At 39.1% G+C, this 25,000-nt stretch overlaps 3 protein-coding genes across 5 annotated transcripts in view; all 3 read left to right on the top strand.

Annotated features, from left to right (window-relative positions):
- mettl6 (methyltransferase 6, methylcytidine) overlaps nucleotides 1-1,480 on the top strand; it is a 5,452-nt gene extending 3,972 nt beyond the window's left edge. The window contains exon 5 of the mRNA XM_046044584.1: nucleotides 1-1,480. This exon is cut by the window's left edge and continues 405 nt beyond it. The gene's annotated coding sequence lies outside the window, so the exon portion shown is untranslated.
- Nucleotides 1,481-4,008: 2,528 nt separating this feature from the next.
- Nucleotides 4,009-5,658, top strand: LOC123968095 (tripartite motif-containing protein 16-like). The gene has a single exon (XM_046044583.1). The coding sequence runs from the start codon at nucleotides 4,012-4,014 to the stop codon at nucleotides 5,656-5,658; it is 1,647 nt and encodes a 548-aa protein (XP_045900539.1). The 5' UTR covers nucleotides 4,009-4,011.
- Nucleotides 5,659-10,473: 4,815 nt separating this feature from the next.
- Nucleotides 10,474-17,963, top strand: LOC123968808 (zinc finger protein 345-like). Of its 3 annotated transcripts, none has more exons than XM_046045770.1 (3): nucleotides 10,474-10,763; nucleotides 10,900-11,262; nucleotides 15,258-17,963. In XM_046045770.1, exons 1-3 carry the CDS (start codon nucleotides 10,592-10,594, stop codon nucleotides 16,934-16,936), a joined length of 2,214 nt encoding a protein of 737 aa, XP_045901726.1. In that variant the 5' UTR covers nucleotides 10,474-10,591; the 3' UTR covers nucleotides 16,937-17,963. The 3 variants fall into 3 exon arrangements, with proteins under 3 accessions (XP_045901726.1, XP_045901727.1, XP_045901728.1); XM_046045771.1 differs by lacking the exon at nucleotides 15,258-17,963 and adding an exon at nucleotides 14,979-15,051 and having other exon boundaries at nucleotides 10,487-10,763; XM_046045772.1 differs by lacking the exon at nucleotides 15,258-17,963 and adding an exon at nucleotides 14,955-14,974 and having other exon boundaries at nucleotides 10,489-10,763.
- The last annotated feature ends 7,037 nt before the right edge of the window (nucleotides 17,964-25,000 follow it).

Raw genomic sequence — 25,000 nt, 5'->3', positions numbered from 1 at the left:
CCAACATGACATGAATGTTCAGCAAAGCCCTGTTGTCTCTGTGAACAGTATTGAGTGGTTCAGGTAAGTTTAAACTCCTTTTCACTGCCTTCGTGAAACTTTGATCAGCCTGTACGATCACCATGTGAGCTTTATCAGTTTCTCTGTGAGCTGCCAAACCTTTTATCTATTATGATTTGCCTCTGGTATAATTTCCTCTACCATGTATTTCCCCTGATATTAAGATAATGTGATCATTTTTGTACATTGTGAGTACTTGTAATTTTCTGTGAATTTATTGTAATGCTTTTCTCCATTTTCTTTGCCTATATCTACTGACAAAGAAAAAACAATTTCAACTGCACCATCAAATTTCAAACTTCGTCTAAGTGTTTACAGTATTGCATCCTGATTATGGTCTGAATAATGTAAAATAATTTATGCTGCAACCCACATCAACATTGTGACTTTTTCAAAAATAAACAAATCAAGATTTTAGGTGGTTTTCAAGTGTCTTAGTGTCTGTATAGAAACAGACAGAAAACATGGGGATGTAGAGGGTTATGACATGCAGCAACAGTCCCCAGCCAGAATCAACAGGAGGCGTTGTGGCCATTAGCCTAGGACTTCCCCACATGGTGCAGTTTTACAGTATATAAAAATGTCACGCTTCCGCGCTGGTTCATTGTTAAGTATCAGCTGATAATATTTTGCAGATGTATTAGCAATAGCAGTATTTACTGATTTAAGAGGGAATGTATTCAGTCGAGATGACAATGACACAATCCCTAAATGTTTCATCTTCTCTGATTTTACAGTGCACTGTCAGTAAGTTACAGTGTAGAAGAACCGAAACATTAACCTCAGTGTGATACAGCGTCCACAAAAAGTGACATTGGTTTCAAAGTGCATGCAAGCTTAGGTTAGCTTGCAAGACAATGCACACAGTGCATCCATATTAACCCCTAGATTTCCTGTTGTCAGTCCCCATCCATAACTCATGATAGTTATTCACAAGCTTCTTGTACAGTCTGTGGGAAACACAAGAGGCTCATAGCAGAGCCATGAAACAGTATCAGACCTGTACCCCGAATATTCTCGTAATCAAATTATTTTCTTTGTAAAGTATTACTTGGACATTTTCTGTCAGCTTGTATAGGAAGACATTTTATTCCATAACTATTTGTCAGATATACTTACATTACCAAAATATGCATTGATGTCCATTTTAAAGATGATTATGTATTTACTCTATATCTTCTGCTCCCCTCCGGCAGAAGATATAGAGTTCCACTGTGCAAACTAAACCGGTATAAAAATTATTTTGTTCCTGTGTCTACACGTATGTTGAATAACAGTCTATCTTATTAATTTTAAATTTGTAAATTAATTGTCTTTCTTCTTTTTATACTTGTATATTGTATATTCTATGTACATGCAGCAACCATGCAGTCCAAAACAAATTTCCTTTCGAGGACAATAAAGTATACTACTACTACTACTACTACTATACTACTATACTACTACTACTATTTTGATAACGTATCTGGTATCTCAGTGCTCCTCTGTTGACAAGGACTCATTTGAATCCATTATATAATACCTTCCACCACGATATTATAACATACAGTGTGTCTGGGTGTGTAGTCAGGTGTTGCATTTCCTCTTTTGATTCTGGATAACGATTAATTCAAAAGTGAGAAATATTAGAACAACACACGGCTAGTATGGCTAAAATGATTATTCTAATCACAAATGTAACTTTTTCTTTTTTTAACTCCCAGCCTGCAAAAGCGGCAAACTCTAACCGAGCAGTTTCCTGTTCTGTGGTTTGGCTTGTTCAACCCTCCACTTGTATGATGTAAAACAAATGTAGGCATATGTTGAAATAGAAAGTTTATATTTGGGAATGATAGCAATGCAACAACAGTTTCAGTTACTTTGGCTTTTTTTTACCACTGCAATCAATGCTTGACATTTAATAATTTGTACAAAGAATAAAAAGCATTTGAAAGCAAGGAAACCTTAACTGATTCTAATAAAGTAAGGACTCCTGTGATTTATGGGGACTATTAGCATTGTTTAATGTGACTCTAATGTGCTACTTCTTGCTGTTTCTTCTACAGATGTTGCTATGTTCTCTCTTGTTGAGGTTGTCCAGACCTCAAAAACAAGTGAAGGAAATTGTATGAGGGCAGACAGCTCACAGTGCTACTAACAAGTAGCAGCCTTTGACTAATTTTAGCACTTGACATTTGCACTGAATTTTCACACCTTGACACAGTCAGCTTTTTAACTTGTGATACTTTTTATTTGTTCAGTTGAAACTTTTGCAGACATTTTCTCCACACTGAGAGAGACTGGGTTCATTGGTTTTTCAGTATTCACTTAAAAAATATGCATTGGTCTTTGTTCCCCCAAAACAATCTTGATCATCAAAAATTGTATTTCCATATTATTCTGACTTTGGGCATAGAACCAAATATTTTTTGCCCAAGTTAGGGGTGGGTAATATGAACAAAATTCTGTATGTACTGTTCCTGTACTGTTCTATACCTGTATGTGATATAACACATTTTCTGGAAAATCAATTAAGACATTGTCAATTGATAATACCTAGACATAGGAACACAGTCTGTTTTGGCTAATTCAGCAAATTAGATATAATTAATATCAATAACACAATGACAGAGTGAAATTATAGATCTTTAATCTGCTGAGCAAACGCCACTAAAGCAGTTACAATAGGTGATGAAACAAAGAATCAAAAACAAAACCCAAACAGAACAAAGATGAGATTTGTCTCAACATGCTTTTGGAAAATATAGCTTGTTGCACTGAACTTGTTGGAACATCTGAATCTTTTGTGAACAGAGCCAGCTCAGTCAGATCATCAACCTGCAAGAGAACATAACAGAGCAGAACAAGTGTGCATCTACTGTTAATGGCCATTTTGCATTTAACTGACAAACCACGGAAAGTAGGAAATGAGAAGGCACGTTTAAGAAATTAAGTAGGATTCAGGACCATGAATGACTGTACAAAATGTCATGCATGAGTGTATGAATGTAATGAGTTAATATCATTTTCTTATTAAAGACAATACCTTTGACAGTGATCCAGATGTAATGTCCTCTTGCATCGTCCAAACTGTTACATACAGCCACGCATTGATAGCGCCCGTTGTCGTTTGGTGTCAGGTCAAGAATTTCTGTCACGACCTGCCTGCGTCTCATGTTGCCACCAGAGTCTGTCTCATTTACTGTAGTGAAGTACTTGCTGGGGTTAGTCAGTTTAGCACTGCCCAGACCCCATCCAGCATACAGCAGATCACATTCCTTGAAGTCGTAATTTACCTCACAGGACAGTTTGACTGATGAGCCTCTGGCAGGATGGAGGGTTTTTGATGGGTAAATGACCTGAACTAGAGCCAAAAAGAAACGATGTGAAGGAACATCCAAAATAGTAGTTAGAAATTTTCCACTTTGTCTAAATCACATTAACTCAATGATTTACTTTAAGTACCTTAATTGTTTGACATTTTGGGTAATACTTATTTACTATGTTGCAGAGAGTCTGATGAAAAGTTTTATACCACTTTCATATCTATCTAGTAAATATACGTCTACAGCCAGAAGCTGTTTAGCTTAGTATAAAAAATGCATTTGGGGGGATACAGCACCTCTAATGTAAAGTAAAAGAGAAAAAAACACAGGTTTTCCTGGGACTTACATGCCAGTATAATCATTTCTGATATAGACCTGCTTACATCCAGTGGAGAACTTATTTGCCAACTGAAAAGTGAGCTGAACAGTGTTTTCCTTAGGGAATCTGGTTTTTATCAACTTTCTCATAATACTGAGGTTCCATTCCAAACCACTGAGTAAAGAGGGACTAAATACACGGCACGCCTTTGAAACCACTCCTTTTACTGGAATGTTTCAAAACCTGACCACCACTTCCTCTTCCCTCTCAGAGAGTCTCTTTAATATTTATATTGTGTTGTACATTCAAATTTAGTGTGTAAGTGAAATGGCGCTGCAGCTAGTCCAGAAAAAACTCTGCTGTTTTATCTGTCTGGACCTACTAAACGATCCCGTGACTATTCCCTGTGGGCACAGCTACTGCATGAGCTGTATTAAAAGCCGCTGGGATGAAGAGGATCCAAAGAAAATCTACAGCTGCCCTCAGTGTAGTCAGACCTTCACACCGGTACCTGTCCTGGTGAAAAGTGCCACTTTAGTGGAAGAGCTGAAGAAGACAAGACTTCAAGCTGCTCTTGTTGATCACTGCTATGCCACACCGGGAGATGTTGCCTGTGATTTTTGCACTGGGAGAAAGCTGAAAGCCCTCAAGTCCTGTCTGGTGTGTCGAGTCTCTTATTGTGAACTCCACCTTCAGCCTCACTATGAATCCCCTGCCTTTGAGAAACACAAGCTGATCAAACCCTCCGAAAATCTGCAGGAGAAATTTTGCTCTCGTCATGATGAGGTGATGAAGATTTTCTGCTGCAACGACCAGCAGACAATATGTATTTTGTGCGCCATGGATGACCATAAAGACCATGACACAGTCTCAGCTGCAGAAGAAAGGAACGAGAAGCAGAGGGAGATTGGGATGATTCGGCAAAAAATCCAGCGCAGAATCCAGGACACAGAGAAAGATGTGAAGGTGCTACAGCAGGAGATAGAGGCTATCAATCGCTCTGCTGATAAAGCAGTGAAGGACAGTGAGAAGATTTTCACTGAGCTTGTCAGTCTCACAGAGAAAAGAAGCTCTGTTGTGAAGGAACAAATCCGATCCCAGCAGAAGACCGAAGTTAGTCGGGCCACAGAGCTTGAGGAGAAGCTGGAGGAGGAGACTGCTGAGCTGAGAAGGAAGGACACTGAGCTGGAGCGCCTCTCACAAACTGATGACATCCAGTTCCTTCTGAATTACCCTTTGCAGTCACATCTCAGCGAATCTACAGACTCACCCAGCTTAAATATCCAGCCTCTGCAATACTTTGAAGACATGACAGCAGCTTTGTCAGAGGCCCGAGAAAAACTACAAGACATTTTCAACAAGGAATGGCTGAAGATCTCACTAAAAGTGACTGAAGTAGATGTTTTACTGCCACAACCAGAGCCCAAGACCAGAGATGAATTCTTACAATATTCCCGTCAAATCACTCTGGATCCCAACACAGTTAACATCTGGCTGTCATTATCTGGAGGCAACAGAAAAGCAACAGTAAGGACAGAAAAGCTATTATATTCCAGTCACCCAGATAGATTCACTGACTGGCTTCAGGCCCTCAGTAGAGAGAGTCCGACTGGACGTTCTTACTGGGAGGTGGAGAGAAGCAGCGGAGGGGTTTCAGTAGCTGTTGCATACAAGGACATCAGCAGAACAGGGAACGAAAGTGGATTTGGAAACAATGACATGTCTTGGGCACTAGGATGTTTTGACATTACTTATTATTTCAGACATAACAATATCAGAACTTCACTCTCAGGCCCTCAGTCCTCCAGAATAGGAGTGTACCTGGATTACAAGGTAGGAACTCTGTCTTTCTATAGCATCTCTGTAACCATGACTCTCCTTCACAAAGTCCAGACCACATTCACTCAGCCGCTCTATGCTGGATTTGGGGTTTATTGGGTTGGAGACACTGCTAAGTTGGGTGAGCTAAAGTAGACAGGGGCAATTAAAAGAGACAATAGGTCAGATTCTGTTTTTCAGTTGTTTAATAAGTTTGTCTTCTTTGCTGTGATTATACAACACTTCCTGAAGATCATCTGTTAATCTCACAAATTAGCTGGATTGTAGTATCTTCTCTCTTTAAAAGTTACACCTAGTTCTCATTCTTTTCTTTCACACAAACAGAAAACTTGTGGATCACGTTTTGTGCTGCAAAGTATTTTCAGTAGAAACCACCAAGTGTTTATTAGCAGCAAACTGAGTCACTTCTGATTGTTTCATGTTTACATGTTCTCTAATATGTTTTGCTCTCTCCTGGTTTTGTTCTGATTACTTATTAAATCACTTAAAAACGTAACAGGATACTGCAAATGCATGACTGAAGTTAATGTGGATGTGTAGATGAAAAGCATATAAAGTCTATAACATGCTGCACTGAGGCTTTTGTCAGCAAATATTTTATGAGAGTTTACAGAAATGTTTTAAACCTGAGGTGCATCTTTCAGTGTGCATTTGTTGCTTGTTTATTTTCATGTTTAATTTGGAAGTGAATATTTTCCAGAAAATATATTCAACAGTAAAGTAATATTCACTTGCAGTTCTTCTCTATGCTGCATGTTTCAGCAGAGCATCCTACATGGTTCTTCTATTAAGTCATAGGAATTTACAGTACACATGTAGTGTACCATATGCACTTGCACATGTTCAGTATAAACACACACACAACACCATCTTGTGCAAAAAAAAGATTAGAGATTAGATAGGGATGTATGACAAATATATAAAAATAGATATTAAATGCTCTCTTGGATAGAAACTTTAATTACTACACACATTTAGACATTTTCTGTCATTCCAAAACTTCTAAGTCACACTATTATATACATGTGAGTTTTTATTTACTACACTCATGGTTTCAAGATTGTTTCCCTTCTGCCAGTGTTCTTTACTAACAAAATTTTAACCAGTTAAACCATTTCAGATCAAACGTATCATTAGTCTGATAATTTGTATACATGGTCTACAGTATAATTAGCCTTCTAATCACACCCCTTAAGATTTCTCCCAGCAATCACCATGTATTGTAAGAAAACCAACAATATGTGAAGCCCAAATATCAAAGTTCGTTTACTAACCTTTCTCTGGGGCAGATGCCACACAGAAAGTCACCAACAACAGCACCATAGGTCCAGTAAGCCAAGTCATTTTCCAACACACACACTGGACGGTTACACCAAACATGAACAAGAGGACACGAGGCACAAGTTTAAAATGGCAGAGACAAACTGAAAGTATCACTGAGATGCATGACCTGGTTAAAGTGTGTGTGTTGTTCTGTGGTTAGAGGTACTATACGTCTCTGCTCAGCAGCATTTCCATTCCCCTTGACCACTGGAAACTTAATACTTTCTTTTGATCTTTGATAGATATACAGTATATTGCGTTGTTCTTTTTTGCACCAAAAGGCAATACACAATAACATTTTTAGGTCACCTTGAATGCAATATTCTGTTTCACTAATCAATTAATAATGGTTGGAGTGATTGGAACAAAGACCAATGCATACTTTTTAAGTGAATACTGAACAAATAAAAAGTATCACAGTCAGTTGCATGAAACTTTGCTGCACAATTTGAGATTGTAATAATTGTACCATTATTGTCTGAGGGGTTAAAAATGTAAATTAAAAAAACAGTTGCCTCAGAATAAAATTGTAAACTATAGGCTGACTGCTCAGCAATTTCCAGAAATCACATGCCACTAGAAATGAACTGTTATTGTATTTCTCCCCTCTAATGTACAATGTTCTCTCACCTGTGGCCAGATAATAATACTCTGTACGCACAAAACCGAATTACACAGAAGCATTTTTTAATCAGGTTTATATGGTTCTGTTTTGAAAATCTTACTAACTGTATTAACATGCACAAGCCTCATTTCCACTCCCACAGTTTGCCATAAATGGATCTATAAATGCCCTGAAACTATGAGAAGCTGCCGAGATAAAAATTGAATACTTCACTTGCACATATACAGTATCTAATGGTAGCACTTGCACATACATGCATTCTCAAACAAATGCATATGCTGTCTTTCCAGTAGGGGAGACCGGGTATGGTTGTAACACTTTTTGCTTCAGTAACTATAACTCACTGAATTTTGTAGCTAGAGATCTCAAATTTTTATACAAAGTACCCACATTTGTTCACTACAAATGGAACCAATTCAGTCCTCTACAAGAATATCACAGACCTCGTGAGTTGATGTCAAATGCAATGTGTTCCCTTGTTACAACCTACCCCAATAGCAGGGTAGGTTGTAACAATCACACAAATGAATAAAAAATTTATGCCAGACTATATGATAAGCTTCCAGAACAGGTAATGATATCAAAGAACAATGTTTCTCTCTTGCTGCAACAGACTTTGTCTGATGACTCATGTGCTTGTACAGTATGTGTATGTAAATTTATCTATAGAATAAACTTACTTAAAAGTATACTTAATAAATACTATGTAATGTACATGTAAGAATCTGTACATTCTTGATTAAAAGCCATGTGAAATCTCTTTTCCCTTTCGTCTCCTCAATTCGTGTGTGTTTCCAAAACGTCTCTGGTAGTGTTGTGTCGTTCAAAGAACGTTTCGTTCATAAGACCTAATCGTGTATATGACTCGGGAGGAAATGGTTGTCTCAGTGAGTGATTCGTTCAATTTCATGCATGTGTGAAGGATCTTGAACTCTTACGTTCACTCGTCACACGGCAGCTGCATGGGCTCTGTCAGCACAGGAAACAGAATTGATTAGTTCACGATTCTCAACTGTGGGTCTGTTTGAGTCGTTCATTTGTCACATGACAGCTCGGCTACAGGCTGTGGTAAGCAGGCAGCACAGGAAGCAGAATTGATTAGTTCCTGACTCTCAACTGTGGGTCTGTAGGTCTGAGTTGTTCATTTGTCACGTGACAGCTCCTACTGTGGAGCAGGAATGAACGACTCGTTCAACGCTCACATGGGTCCTCCTCAGTCTTTTGTTCACTCGGCAGGCTGAGAGAATGAGAGGCAGGTCGGCTGTCAGGTAACAGTCACTGGACTGACATTATATAGCTATTTTGTTAATTATGTGAAATTTAATAAAGCAAACATTATTACAGCGCAGTGATGTTGTGCTAAGTTATAGTTTTAACACAGCCGCACTGTAAATTTTGTCCTGCTAGTGTTTACAGCCAACAGCTGATGAGAGTTGTTCTGGGTCCGCTCCACTTCAGAGCCCTGACAGGGTTCTACCGGGATCCAAATCACCTCAGAGGTCATCTCCTCTCCAAAACATTAGGTCACAACACCAGGTCCGCCAGAGAACACTACATAACTTTTCCGTTTTATTTACCAACAGAGCCGTGCTGTTGTTTCACAGCTCGTGACTGGTGAACAACCTGGCCGTGTGTGAGAGCGATGTGCTCATGTTTGTTTCTCTCTCTGTCTGCAGAATCCGGACCTGATGTGGCCCATCCTGCGTCCAGAACTACGAAACTGCTGCGTTTATATGTGTTTATTTCTCTGTTCCTCTCTCTGTGCTGGAGAAAGAACTTGGTGGCTTGATCCAGATTATTATTAAATTGGTTGAATTTTAATAAGAGTGTGTTTATTCATATAGTGTATCTAACTTATTACTTCAATATATTTTACTCATGGATAGGGATGTTAGGCTGCTGTATGAATGTGGACTTCAGAGATAATGATAGTAATTATATCCATAAGCCTTTATATGGCTGGTCTGGTTGTATACTCGGGAAAGATTGTGAAAATGGAAGGATTTAGCCGTGGTAGTGGTGATTACATATTTACAACATATTTCTGTGGTTTTTACATGATTTGAATTTGGTAGTGGGCCCTGGGGGGTTGATGTAATGATGATATACAGTAATCAAGAGGTGAATTTGTGCATTATTCTTTGTCAAATAAAGCAAGCCAGGCAGCCTTCCGTGTTTGAGAACGGCGCTGTTTTTTAATCGCCCACTAGAGGGCTGCAGCGCCACAATAACCAGCCTAGCAGATTAAAATAGAAACGCTCCATCACGAGGTAGTAAGTCTCAATAAAAAATCGGCTGTAGTTTGACGGTCCGGAGATGACAGCGGCTGGGTCCGGATCCGGACTGCGGCCCGCCTATTAGTGACCTCCGGTATAGAGGATGGTTGTAACACTTTTTAAAGAGGTGTTACAACCCACCCCACCCCTGTCAGCCAATGATTAGCTAGCTGTTTTACCATAGTGGTTTGAAATTAGAAAGGAAAAAATGCATCACATGTTGCCTGAGAAACTATATTTCAATCTAATATAAGTCAAACAATTATATCTGCAATAGTATAGATCCTAAACAAAATACAGTCTTGGTCAAAAAATTTACTTTCATACCTCAAAATCAGTTTTTTCTCTATATATTCTGATTATACCTGTTTCCAGACTTGATAACCACCATGCTTGATTGGGGAGGAAGTAGGAAAATACTGAAATGATCATCTAACTCCTATCTTATCTGTATTTGGTGGAATTGGTGTTGTTACAACTCTCCCCATGTTACAACCATACCCGGTCTCCCCTACATACATATATATACATGCAGGCATACATACATTTATACAATGTATTGTATAACTACATGAACATAGACATACATAAAGAAGACGGACTGTTAATACATGCAGAAGAAGAGCTGAGATAGTAGTTCAGAAAAGAGTAAGTTTTGTATAAAATGCCATCAGTTGAAAGCGGAAAGAAAAGCTCCAGCACTTCCACTGTCGGAACTTGACACTGTGACGTTCAGCGGAAGTAAACACACCAAGCGCCAGTGTTAGCTGCATGTATTGAATTCGCTAGAAGGCTTCATTGTAGTCGTAGCACCTCTAATTGTTTCATTTGTAATTAATTAACAATGTCTTCAGTTGAGTGTTTGAGAGAGTTTGTCAACGAGCGACTAACTGCTGCTGCTGAAGAAATATTCGGAGTTTTTATAAAAACTATCGTCGAGTATGAGGAAGAGATCGATCGTCAGCGCAGACTGCTGGATATCGTTTGGAAACCCGAAGTAAAGTTACACAGGATAGGTGTGTAAAACTTCATTATTTTAATGACACAACAGAAAAAGATTATATGAAATCCAAATTGTTTAATTATATACAGGCAACGTTACTCTTTCCCATCCCAGTAGTAGCCTGTTCCTTCTGTTCTCTGTCCCTCCAGAGCTCCCACAGCAACATGTCTGGAAGGAGGAGGAGGTTCTGGCTGACCAGCAGCTCTGTATTCAGGAGAGGAACTCCAGTCTGGACCAAGAGGACCCAGAGCCTCCACAGATTAAAGAGGAACAGGAGGAACTCTGTACCAGTCAGGAGGGAGAGCAGCTTGTACTGAAGCAGGAGACTGATACCTTTATGTTGACTCCTACTTATGAGGAAAGAGACCACAGTGAAGCAGAACTGAAAAGTGACCACCAGCTCCTCTCTCACAGCTGTCATGTAGCTGAGAGCCAAGATCAGAAAGGAGGTGAGCATGAAGACTCAGGATCAACTAGAGATGCAGAGCCAGAACATCATAATCCTCCCACAGGTAAAATCTCTTTAAAATGTGACACATGTGGAAAAGATTGTAACTTGAATTCAATATTGCAGAATGAACTGAGAATTCACAGGGATGAGAAACCATTTTCTTGCGGCAGCTGTGGAAAAAGATTCAGTTACACATCAGAATTGAACATTCATTTAAGAGTCCACACAAATGACAAACCATATTCTTGCAAAACATGCGGGAAAGAATATAGAAGTAGCAGTTACTTAAAAGTCCACATGAGAACCCACACAGGTGAGAAGCCGTACCTGTGCAAGACCTGCGGGACAAGTTTCAATGATCTTTCAGCATTTAAAACACATATAAGAACCCACACAGGTGAAAAGCCGTATTCTTGCGAAACATGTGGGAAATCTTTTATCCAGAGTGGTGGGTTGAGAGACCACATAAGAACCCACACAGGAGAGAAGCCGTATTCTTGCAAAACATGTGGAAAATCTTTTAGAAGGAAGGGTCACTTGAAAGACCACATAAGAACTCACACAGGTGAGAAGCCGTATTCTTGCAAAACATGTGGAAAATCTTTTAGACGGAAGGGTGGCTTGAATGATCACATGAGAACCCACACAGGTGAGAAGCCGTATTCTTGCAAAACATGTTGGAAATCGTTTGGACAGAGGGGTGGCTTGATGGCCCACATGAAAACCCACACAGGTGAGAAGCTGTACCTTTGCAAGACCTGCGGGAAAATTTTCAATAACATTTCAACATTAAAAGCACATATGACAATCCACACAGGTGAGAAGCCATATTCTTGCAAAACGTGTGGGAAAAACTTCACATATAGCAGTGTCTTGAAACTCCACACGAGAACCTGTGAGAAACTGAACCTTTGCAAGACCTCAGGAAAAGATTCTGTGAAACTTCAGCATTGAAAGCACACGTAAGAATCCATACAGGTGAGAAGTTGAATTCTTGCAAAATATGTGGGAGAGATTGCAGAAACAGAAATTACTTGGAAGTCCACATGAAAATGCAAAACCTGCAGGAAAGATTAAGTGGCATTTCATCATTGACACATGTAAGAAGCTACACGAGTGAGAAACTATACCTGTGAAGCATGTGGTAGAGAAAGAGCAAGTTGTAACTCAAAGTCCACATGAGAAGAGAACAGCTTTGCACAATCTGCGGGAGAAGTTTTACTCAAATCACGTACTTGGAAAAAACACCTGAGGATCAATATACAGAGGAGAAACCATAGAGTTGAAACTCCTGTGGAGACGTTTTCACATGTAAAGTGAATATAAAATGTCCATAAAGTCATATGTCAATTTCTTACTGTGAATGTTCCTTTCATATCACTGTATTACTTCTATTTCTGTTAGCAACAGCATTTCTTTTAAACAATTGTAATCTCCCAAATGAAGGAAAGAGTTCTTTCACAGTGAGTGCACAGTAGTAGCTGTTCAAGTAATGGTGTGATTTTGATTGTCATTGGGTTTTGCTAAATGTCTTATGTCTTAATGTCTTAATGTAACTCTGAATCCATCCATCCATCCATCCATCCATCCATTCAACCATCCATCGTCAACCGCTTATCTGTGTACAGGGTCGCGGGGAACTCTGAATCATTTTTTAATTAAAGTACATCTAGGACTTAAAATCCATCTACCTTAAGTACTATTTCAGTTTTGTATGAATCCTCCTACACATATTTGAAATAAGTCAGGTTTTACATTTGAGGGTTATTGATATGACTGTTTAAGAAGTCCTATTAAGTGTGAACATTTGTTAGTTTTATAAACTTTCTCACAGATGTGTGGTTTTTGTGTGATGACATAAGATACCATATTTACTATTCTTTTGTATACTTATAATTCCATGTTAAATTATTTATATCTTTCATTATCTTCTACAATTTATGATGTCTGTATTTATCACCTAATTAAGTATATATGGATAAACCTGAAGGTCCCCTGTTTAGCTTGGGTGGCGATGGTGCAATGGATAAGACACATGCCTTTGGTTTGATTCCCACTGTGATCCATCCACCATTGTGTCCCAGAGCAAGACACTTAACTCCTAGTTTCTCCAGAGGCGTGCGACCTCTGATATAGAGCAATTGTAAGTCGCTTTGGATAAAAGCGTCAGCTAAATTAATAAATGTAATGTAGCTGGAAGACTACAATATACTTCATTCTATATAAGCTGGGTCTGCAATTTTTCTGGGTAGATTCTTGGTGGCAATTTGGTTCCACTCTGAGTCTGACCATAAGTGTAAATAAAGCAGTCTTAAGGGCACTGTGTGGAGCTTTCATTAAATCCTTGTTGTTTATGACACCAATAGCCTATAAGTGAGCTGCAGTCACAGCATGTTGCTCGAGCGTGTGCATCGATGGCATCGGCCAAAATAAGGAGCCCCTGAGAGTGATGGAGGCCAGTTTGACGACAGGAAATACAGTCCAGAGGTGATTTACAACATCTCCGACCAGGACCCTTGATTCCAGGGATGACGAAGATTGATTATCAAAACAGCTGTCAGTTAATACCTGTTAATTTTAAAGAATAATATTGAGACTCTGTATCAACTACAACCATAAATCCAAAACCCGAGAAAGGTCATCACAAAATTAATAGTCACACTACGTATATCAGTGGTAAAACTAGACCACGGACCCTCATTTATAAGATTTTGTCCTAGAGTCCCCCATCTGATAGGATTTTTGCTTTTAGATGTTTTATCACAGAAAGTGCATGAAACCCATGACCAAAATAGTCAGACATTCTGTCACTGTGTTAATGGATAGAATTATAACAAAAATAAAGTATTCCCCTTTTTGCTGTGGCCCCCCTTAAGAACCCCTGGGGGTCTCCAGACCCCACTTTGAGAACCACTGACGTATATAACTTTACCATGTTATATAGATTTACAGTAATAGGTAAAAAAAATCATTGAAATGTGACAAATGGAAAAGCTTTTAAACAAGTCAAAATTGCAGACATCAGTGCATCCACACAGTTATCCATATTACAAAGCATGCAGAAAATCTGCTAAAGGTGATTCTTTGTATTAACATACATTACATTCTTTATGAGCAACGACATTTCCTAGAACTATCAGTCTTCTACATGTGTTTTACAGTGAGTGCACAGTAGTCGCTGTCGAATAATGGTGTGGTGTAGATGGCCAATTGTCATAAATGTTCATTTTTCAAAAATACCAGCACCTTATGGTTTTTGTCAGTAGTGCCTGTGTGCAATCGCTTCAAAAGACTGACAGGCTGTTCTGGATACAGTTTAATGGACAAGAAATAACTGAAAATACCATGAGTTTTGTAATGAAATAATTATTACAACATTAATGTGTTTTTTTAATTCTTCACCACCTTCTACACAAAACATGTATAGTTACAGTATTTACTTTGCAGGTTAAGATTTCTTTAAAAAAAGATCTTAAAATGAGTTTCCAAAATGAGATGCATTATTAAATTATCAAATAGGATGTACAATAGCCAAAACTAAGCTCAGTGTTGACTAGCTGTTATATACAAATATTACATGTTATGACATCAGTAATTATAAGTGTAATTTAATTGGCACTGACAGGCCATTCTGCTTGATTAATTTAACATTTCTTACTTTGAATATACTTTGCTAATAGTACTTTTGTACTTTTACTTAGCTAACATTTTAAATGCACTGTGAATTACACTATGGTATTTCTACTTAAACAGTCTGAATACCTCTTTGTTTGAGAGAGTTTGTCAAGGAGCGACTAACTGCTGCTGCTGAAGAAATACTCTGAGTTTCGATCGTCAGCGCAGACTGCTGGATATCGTTTGGAAATAAAGTTACACAGGATAGGTGTGTAAAACTTAATTATTATAGTTACACAAAAAAGAGAAATTCGAGTTATTTTACATTCAAACTGTTTGATTAACTTATATATGCTACACTGTGGTATTTCCTCGCATGTCTGCATCTTGTTCTTTCCCATCCCAGTAGTAGCCTGTTCCTTCTGTTGTCTGTCCCTCCAGAGCTCCCACAGCAACATGTTTGGAAGGAGGAGGAGGTTCTGGCTGACCAGCAGCTCTGTATTCAGGAGAGGAACTCCAGTCTGGACCAAGAGGACCCAGAGCCTCCACAGATTAAAGAGGAACAGGAGGAACTCTGTACCAGTCAGGAGGGAGAGCAGCTTGTACTGAAGCAGGAGACTGATACCTTTATGTTGACTCCTACTTATGAGGAAAGAGACCACAGTGAAGCAGAACTGAAAAGTGACCACCAGCTCCTCTCTCACAGCTGTCATGTAGCTGAGAGCCAAGATCAGAAAGGAGGCGAGCATGAAGACTCAGGATCAACTAGAGATGCAGAGCCAGAACAAAAGAATCAAGATCACAAAAGCAGAAGCCACAGAAACAATGTAAACAACTCTACCATGTCAGAGGTTCACCATAATCCTCACACAAGTAAAAGGTCTTTAAAATGTGACACATGTGGAAAAGATTTTCAGTATAAGTCAGGATTGCAGAGACACCTGAGAAGTCACACAGGTGAGAAGCCATATTCTTGCAGCAGCTGTGGGAAAAGATTCAGTTACACATCGGATTTGAACGCCCATATGAAAATCCACACAGGTGAGAAACCATTTTCTTGCAAAACTTGTGGGAAGGATTTCAGAACGAGCAGTGCCTTGATTGTCCATATTAGAACCCACACAGGTGAGAAGCCGTACCTTTGCAAGACCTGCGGGAAACGATTCAGTGGCGCTTCAGCATTTAAAAAACATATGAGAATCCACACAGGTGAGAAGCCGTATACTTGTAAAACATGTGGAAAATCTTTTAGACGGAGAGATGGCTTGATAGTACATATGAGAACCCACACAGGTGAGAAGCCATGCCTTTGCAATACCTGCGGGAATAGATTTACTGACACTTCAGCATTGAATACACATATTAGAATCCACACAGGTGAGAAGCCGTATACTTGTAAAACATGTGGGAAAGATTTCAGAGACAGCAGTCATTTGAACATCCACATCAGAACCCACACAGGTGAGAAGCCGTACCGTTGCCTGACCTGCAGGAAAAGATTCAGTGATATTTCAACATTTAGAGCACATATAAGAACCCACACAGCTGAGAAGCCATATTCTTGCAAAACATGTGGCAATTCTTTCAGACGGAGAGGTAGCTTGATTGTCCACATGAGAATCCACACAGGTGACAAACCATATTCTTGCAAAACATGTGGGAAAGACTTTAGAACCAGCACTCACTTGAAACTCCATACAAGAACCCACACAGGTGAGAAGCCGTTCCTTTGCAAGACCTGTGGGAAAAGATTCAGTGACACTTCAGCATTTAAATCACATGTAAGGATCCACACAGCTGAGAAACCATATTCTTGTGAAACGTGTGGGAAATTTTTCAGCCGGAAGGGTAGCTTGAAAGTCCACATGAGAACCCACACAGGTGAGAAGCCGTACCTTTGCAAGACCTGCTGGAAAAGATTCTGTGACATTTCAGCATTTAAAAAACATGTGAGAACCCACACAGGTGAGAAGCTGTATTCCTGCAAAACATCTGGGAAAGACTTTACATGTAGCAGTCACTTGAAAGTCCACGTGAGCACTCACACAGGTGAGAAGGCCTGCCTTTGTAAGATCTGTGGAAAAGATTCAGTTACATGTCAGCATTTAAACAACATATGAGAACTCTTAAAGGTGAGAAGCTGTAGCTTTGCACAATCTGCGGGAAACGATCTGATCTGACAGCACAGAAGATTGCATACAGGCAAGTAGCCTTGTATTTGCTAAATATGTGGGAGATGAATCCGGTCTAGAGGCTTCTTGTCATAACCCACAAGAACTCCAAGAAGTGGTGAATTGCGTAATTGCAGCACTTATGTTGTTTTAACTCAAATTACATACTTGAAAACACCTGAGGATCAATACACAAAGGAGAAACCATACAGCTAAAATGCCTGTGGAGACGTTTTCACCTGTGAATGAAATACATTTTTGCAATAACTACTAAAATGTTTTCCATAAAACAAGATGTCTGTTTCGTAATGTAAAGTTTCCTTTGATATGACTGTATTGCTTTATTTTGTAGCAACAGTGTTTCTTTGAATCTCCCAAATGGAGGAAAAATTAGTTTCACAGTGAGTGCACATAGTGGCTGTCTAAGTAGTGGTGTGAGTTTGATTGTTGTTGGTTTTGCTGAATGTCTATTTATGAAGAATCTCTCAATAAGTTTTAGTTTAAAGTGCTAATGCTCTGTTCCATTTACCTCGGAAGCTGAAGCTGGGAATGACATCACACCCGATTTGCCTGCATTCCAGAACAACAACAGATTTAAGAAAACCGAGATGGATGCTGTTGTTAGCAATACCAGTTAATAACAACACATTATGCGGTGTTTTGCACATACAAACACCATAGCAACATGCCCACAGATATAAGTTGGAGAGTAGTACTGACTTCCCTCTATTGATGTTCAGAGCGGCCATTTTGGATTTGGGTTTGGTGAGGTTCTCCCGACTTTACGAGTCAGAAATCCGACTTAAGGGGGCGGGCACTTTTCATCACACATTCCATTTACATCAAGTACTTATATATGAAGCCTCCTACACATCTTTGCTAGATGTTTTACATTTAAAGGTTACTGACATGTTGTGAAAATTGTTAATTTCCTTGTAAAGAAATAACAAATAAAGAATGTTATGCTGTTGTTAAACATGTCTTTGTGGTTTTTATTACAAGAGAGTAACATAGCAATTTCTTTCAGCTTAAAGGGCAACGCTCTACACCAGAGTGTATTCAGAGATTCTGACTGGAGATAAATAAAAAAAAACAGAAAATGCACTGGTACCACACAGAAAGGAATTTTAGAGAGGAATATCTGTAACTGTGGTAAGATCCTTTCTCAACTTTGAACCACAGTGGGACAGAAAGACAGAGAAAGACACCAAATAACCTGTGCAGAGCAGAGCTCGGCCAATACCCCCTCCTACTAAAAATACAGAAAAGATCACTTAAATTTTACAATCACTTAAAATCAGTTAACCCCCAGACATATCATCACAAAGCACTAACATACCAGGAGCTGAAACCAGAGAAGAGTCCCCTCAGCCAGCTGGTCCTGAGGGTCTCTGCAGTAACAAGTCCCCAACAGCCTCAGGACAGCAACACCAACTCAAGCAGACCAAAACAAATTATCAAGCAGAAAGAAAAATATATTGAATACTGGAAAGAAATGTTGTTGTTTTTGTTTATTAATATATACACACACACACACGTTACTGTTCCATTTATTTTGTTATTTTTTATATATATTTTTTTTAACACACACACGCGCGCTTACTGTTTTATTTATTTTGTTATTTTTAATATATTTTTATTTTTTAACACACACACACGCTTACTGTTTTGTTTATTTATTTTATTTTAAATATATTTTTTTAACACACACGCTTACTGTTTTATTTATTTATTTTATTTTAATTTTTAATTTTTCTTTTTTTTCTTTTTTTTTTTAAACACAAACACACATACACTTTGATTACTTTACGCTTTAATTGTTTAATGAAATGTATGGGGCTGATTGTTCTTATGTTGTGTATATATGATGCTTTGGCAATGTTATTACATTCATGCCAACAAAGCTAATTTGAATTGAATTGAATTGAAAGAGAAACTTAGTTCTTACCGGAAGGGAGTCCTTGTTCTCCATAAGACAAAACAAACTTACAGATATTCAGTACACCAAGGACACAGAAATAAAGTATTTCTGACACAGGTGGACTTCAGAATAAACAAATGGTCCTACTAAGAAAAAGGTTGGAGCTGCCATATCTCTGGGCATATTCTGGGTGTTACTTTGGTTCTGCTCTGGGTCTGACCATAAGTGTAAATAAAGCAGTCTTAAAGAGACTGTGTGGAGTTTTGATTAAAGCCTTGTTACCAATAGCCATTAAGTGAGCTGCAGTCAGCATCCTTTTGCTCGAGAGCGTGCATCAAGGGCATTTGTTAAAATAGTGAACACAGCTGAACCAGGACCAAACACAGCCACTGAGAGTGATTGAGGTCAATTTGATGACAGAGAATGTTGTACAGACCTGATTTACAGCATCTCCAACCAAGACTCTGACTCCAGGGACAAAGAAAACACCAGGTTCTCTTGAGGAATGACTTAAAAAGATAAATTGATTATCAAAACAGTTATTGGGTAAACCTGTTCATTTTAAGGAATAGTATATGCTGGATTCATTGGACTCAGCCGCTAATAAGTGTGCTCGCTTTGTGTTAAATAAACCTTTCTGAACTGAACCTGCTCTTTGTCCTGTGTTTGGGTCCTCCAACCTGCTCAACCCTACAAACCTGTGACAGAAACAAGACAAAACTAAAATAAATATACCATCAGTTTTGTAATGAAATCATTGTAAACGTAGTGTTTTAATTCTTCACCACCTTTTACCAACCTGTGTACAGTTACAATAGATACTTAAGATTAAGATTAAAAAAAGGAAAAACTTACAGTGAGCTTATAAAATGTGATCCACTGTTAAACTAATTAAAATGTTATAATTATGTGGCACTAACAGAGGCCATAATGCCTAGTAATAATAAATTATTAGGCATTATTATATGTAATGATGGTGTAATATGATGATGATGTAAAGTAGCCCCATAGAACCATAGACTGTATAAAAAATCAAACATAATTCATGCTACATGCACTAGGTGGCGGTATGCACCTTTAAAAGTCACAAGAAAACAAATAGAGTAATTGCATCAATTGAAAGCGGAAGGAAAATCTCTCACACTTCTACTGTCGGAACTTAAAAGTGTGAAATCCAGCGTCAGCTGCATATATTGAATTCATTAGAAGGCTTTATTGCACTCGTAGCGCCGCTAATTATTTCATTTGTGATTAATTAACAATGTCTTCAGTTGAGTGTTTGAGAGAGTTTGTCAACGAGCGACTAACTGCTGCTGCTGAAGAAATATTCGGAGTTTTTATAAAAACTATCGTCGAGTACGAGGAAGAGATCGATCGTCAGCGCAGACTGCTGGATATCGTTTGGAAACCGGAAATAAAGTTACACAGGATAGGTGTGTAAAACTTCATTATTTTAGTAACATTAACTCAAAACAGAGGAATTCGATTTCTATAAAAGCCAAACTGTTAAAATGTATGGGCTACTGGTACTTCAAAATTAAGCTTTTAATTACATAAGTGCTCATTTCCTGGAGTGTGTGCATCTTGTTCTTTCCCATCCCAGTAGTAGCCTGTTCCTTCTGTTCTCTGTCCCTCCAGAGCTCCCACAGCAACATGTCTGGAAGGAGGAGGAGGTTCTGGCTGACCAGCAGCTCTGTATTCAGGAGAGGAACTCCAGTCTGGACCAAGAGGACCCAGAGCCTCCACAGATTAAAGAGGAACAGGAGGAACTCTGTACCAGTCAGGAGGGAGAGCAGCTTGTACTGAAGCAGGAGACTGATACCTTTATGTTGACTCCTACTTATGAGGAAAGAGACCACAGTGAAGCAGAACTGAAAAGTGACCACCAGCTCCTCTCTCACAGCTGTCATGTAGCTGAGAGCCAAGATCAGAAAGGAGGCGAACATGAAGACTCAGGATCAACTAGAGATGCAGAGCCAGAACAAAAGAATCAAGATCACAAAAGCAGAAGCCACAGAAACAATGTAAACAAGTCTACCATGTCAGAGGTTCACCATAATCCTCACACAGGTGAAAACTCTTTCAAATGTGACACATGTGGAAAAGATTTCAAGAGGAAGTCAGTATTGCAGACACACCTAAATAGTCATATGACTGAAAAGCCATATTCTTGCAGCAGCTGTGGAAAACGATTCAACCAAAAATCTGATTTGAATGCTCATATAAGAATCCATCCTGTTGAAAAGCCATATTATTGCAAAACATGTGGGAAAAAATTCAGAATGAAAAATGTCCTTCGAGTCCACATGAGAACCCACACAGGTGAGAAGCCGTACCTTTGCAAGACCTGTGGGAAAACATTCGTTTCCACATCAGATTTAAGCTCTCATACTAGAACCCACACAGGTGAGAAGCCATATTCTTGCAAAACATGTGGGAAATCTTTTAGCCAGAGTGGTGGCTTGACAGTCCACATGAGAACCCACACAGGTGAGAAGCCGTACCTTTGCAAGACCTGCGGAAAAGGATTCGGTGAACCGTCAAAATTGAGAATTCACACAAGAATTCATACAGGTGAGAAGCCATTTTCTTGCAAAGCATGTGGGAAAGATTTCATAGTTAAGAATCACTTGAAACTCCACATAAGAAGAGCCCACACAGGTGAGAAGCCATTTTCTTGCGAAACATGTGGGAAAGATTTCAAAGCTAGTAATTGCTTGAAAGTCCACACGAGAACCCATACAGGTGAGAAGCCGTACCTTTGCAAGACCTGTGGGAAAACATTCCGTGAAATGGCAAACTTGAGAATTCACGCAAGAATCCACACAGGTGAGAAGCCATTTTCGTGTGGAACATGCGGGAAATCTTTTAGACACAGTGGTAGCTTGATGGGCCACTTGAAAACTCACACTCGTGAGAAGCCGTTTCTTTGCACGATCTGCGGGGAAAAATTTCCTTTTGCGTCTAATTTGACACAGCACAGAAAATTGCATAAAGGCAAGTAGTCTTGTCTTTGCTAAATATGTAGGAGACAATTCACTTCTAGAGGTTTGTGGTCAAAAATGCACAAGAACTCAGAGGTGAGGAGCTGCATCATTGCAGCACTTCAAATCACACACTTGAAAACACCTGAGGATCAATATACAGAGGAGATCGAGCTGAAACTCCTGTGGAGACGTGTTCACCTGTGAATGAAATGTCCAAACATCCTCATAATCAACTAGACGACAGATGCTTTATCTTTTACATTATTGTCTTACATCAAGACATCAGTTTTCTTTCACATGTAGAGATCCACAATCATGGATGTCTTTGAAATCTGAAATGGTTTTCATCTTAGCCAGCTTAAAAAGTCTTATTTCATCTTAAACCTTATGGGAAGAGTCTTCTCCTGGTTGTAAACATCTATTTAGTCTAGTTTTGTTTTTCTGTATTTCGCTTTTGGTGAGTAATACTTTCTATTTGTTTAACTAGGGGAGGACTGAATAAGTCTTTCAGTCTTCTTTCCTCTCCTGAACTGTAATTACTGTCTTTTCTGTTGTATGCATTTGTATTTTCAATATTGTGCAAATAAACTAAACTCAAGTGAACTAAGAAGTCAGATTTTACATTTGAGGGATTCTGACATCACTGTACCATATAGGAAGTCCTATTGTTTACAATGTTAAACATTTATATTCAAGCTATTCAGAGTTAGTACAGTTACTTTGCATTGGTAAACTATATAAAATAGTAAAAGCGGATGGAAAGAATACATGAAAATCCAATATAAATATTTTACACATCACAAACTGTAATTTAAATTACAGCCATATTCTTTATTATTATTAAAAACAGTTTGTAATCCATCCATCATCAACCGCGTATCCTGCGTACAGGGTTGCGGGGAGCTGGAGCCAATCCCAGTTTACATCGGGCGAAAGGCGGGGTACACCCTGGACAGGTCACCAGTCCATCACAGGGCCACACATAGACAAACAACCACTCACACTCACATCTACACCTAAGGACAATTTTAGAGACTCCAATTAACCTAGCCTACATGTCTTTGGATGGTGGGACACTTTTTAATATTATTGTCAATTTTATATTTATGATCCTGGACCTTAATTGTTATGGCATCGTGCTTCCACACACATCAGTCAACAGGTAACTTTATTTAATCATCTCAACATCAAGCATTTGTTGCAATGTTGTTTGTTGAGTGTCAAGGTATACTGTTTCGTTACTTTTTATTTAATCCTAATTGCAAATATATAAGTTAGGGTAATTTGTGTAGGATAACCAGTGAGTATTTCATAGGGGTTGTCAACTGGGCACCTCCTGTATTACACTCGAATATAAGATTAACTAGTTCCCTTATGTAACTCTGAGGCAGCTATCATTTTCTTGGCCATTATCAGTTGCCAAGATGTTTCTGTAGAGTACATGGCAGCCATTCTTGACTTTGACAAAATGGGCTTTAAAATTTAGTTGCAACAATTTATTCATGTCATATTTTCACTGTAGTTCAGTCCCTCTTTCAAGTATTTCCATCTACTCCAGTGCTGCAGTGTAATACAGTAAAAAAGGAAAAAGTCCTCATCTGCTGGAAGATTTTTTTTTGACTGAACATCTTTGCTTGTTTTCCTTACCATGTGTTACTATAGATAAAGCCATCTGCCTGATAGAATAAAGAGTAGCACAAAAGTGCTAGTCATCCTAACTGGCATATTTAGATAAGTTTTATTTTATTCATCCTGTTTTTCCTTTTACATATACAGTATATTTACTGTCCTTTTACATCAAAAGTTATCACATCTTCATAGATTCACAGATGGGCATGCTATGTGTAGGGTCAGAAAATGTCTAATGGAAGATGCTCAGAAAGCCCAATCACATAGCAAGCACATTTGTCAACGTAATCAGTGATCCAGGTCTGTAGATATGAACGCTGTTTTGGAAGTTATAGAATTCAATAAAATTTTTTCAATTTTATTTATATAGCGCCAAATCACAACAACAGTTATCTCACAGCGCTTTTCATAAAAGAGCAGGTCTAGACCGTACTCTTTGATGTTATTTACAGAAGCCCAACAGTTCCCACCAAGAGCAGCACTAGGAGACAGAGGCAAGGAAAAACCTTCCTTTTAAGAGGCAGAAACCTCGAGCAGAACCATGGCTCAGGGTGGGCGGCCATCTGCCTCGACCGGTTGGGGTGAAGGAGAGAGAGGGAGAGAGAGAGAGCGAGAGAGAGAGAGAGAGAGAGGGCAGGAGAGGAACAGAGAGAAAAAGAGAGGGATGGTAGGAGAGAGAGAGGGGAGGGAGGCAGCCTACACAATATACACACACAGAGGTACAGACAGTAAAGGTGATGTTGCTATAGACTAAATGAAAAATGGTACAGATATTTATAGTAGTGTTAATGGAAACAGTCGTAATGTTAATGATTATAATAACAATAATAACAATAGGACTAGTAACAATAGTCATTGCGGCAGAGGGTGTCGAGCAGGAACACGGCAGCAGGTGACCCGCAGCCACAGATCCAGACTCCACAGCTCCAGAGCCAGAAAACCTGCAGGAAGTGAAAGGAGAGAGGAGAGAGACGAGAAAGCACAAGACTACCAGAAAGGGGAGAAGTTGTGTTAGTAACATGCAATAATGGGATGAGGTTGCATACAGAGGGAGAGAAAGTAGAGGAGAGAGGAGAGGGACGAGAAAGCACAAGACTACCGGAAAGGGGAGAAGTTGTGTTAGTAACATGCAATAATGGGATGAGGTTGCATACAGAGGGAGAGAAAGTAGAGGAGAGAGGAGCTCAGTGCATCATAGGAAATCCCCCGGCAGTCTAGGCCTATAGCAGCATAACTAAGGGATGGTTCAGGACTCACCTGAGCCAGCCCTAACTATAAGCTTTATCAAAGAGGAAAGTCTTAAGCCTACTCTTAAATCTGGAGATGGTGTCTGCCTCCTGAACCCAAACTGGAACCTGGTTCCACAGGAGAGGAGCTTGATAGCTGAACGCTCTGGCTCCTAGTCTACTTTTGGAGACTCTAGGAACCACAAGTAACCCTGAATTCTGGGAGCGCAGTGCTCTGGTGGGGTAGTAA

Source organism: Micropterus dolomieu, linkage group LG03 (assembly GCF_021292245.1).
Source record: "Micropterus dolomieu isolate WLL.071019.BEF.003 ecotype Adirondacks linkage group LG03, ASM2129224v1, whole genome shotgun sequence".
In the NCBI taxonomy this organism is placed as follows: Eukaryota; Metazoa; Chordata; class Actinopteri; order Centrarchiformes; family Centrarchidae; genus Micropterus; species Micropterus dolomieu.
This window is presented reverse-complemented; position numbering and strand designations above follow the sequence as displayed.

Bases quoted from the DNA above. Each gene is read 5' to 3' on its own strand.
- LOC123968808 (XM_046045770.1), top strand. From the start codon at position 10,592: ATGTCTTCAGTTGAGTGTTTGAGAGAGTTTGTCAACGAGCGACTAACT. The intron at 10,764-10,899 runs GTGTGTAAAACT...CTGTCCCTCCAG, and splicing joins AGTAAAGTTACACAGGATAG to AGCTCCCACAGCAACATGTC. The intron at 11,263-15,257 runs GTAAAATCTCTT...CTGTCCCTCCAG, and splicing joins ACATCATAATCCTCCCACAG to AGCTCCCACAGCAACATGTT.
- LOC123968095 (XM_046044583.1), top strand. From the start codon at position 4,012: ATGGCGCTGCAGCTAGTCCAGAAAAAACTCTGCTGTTTTATCTGTCTG.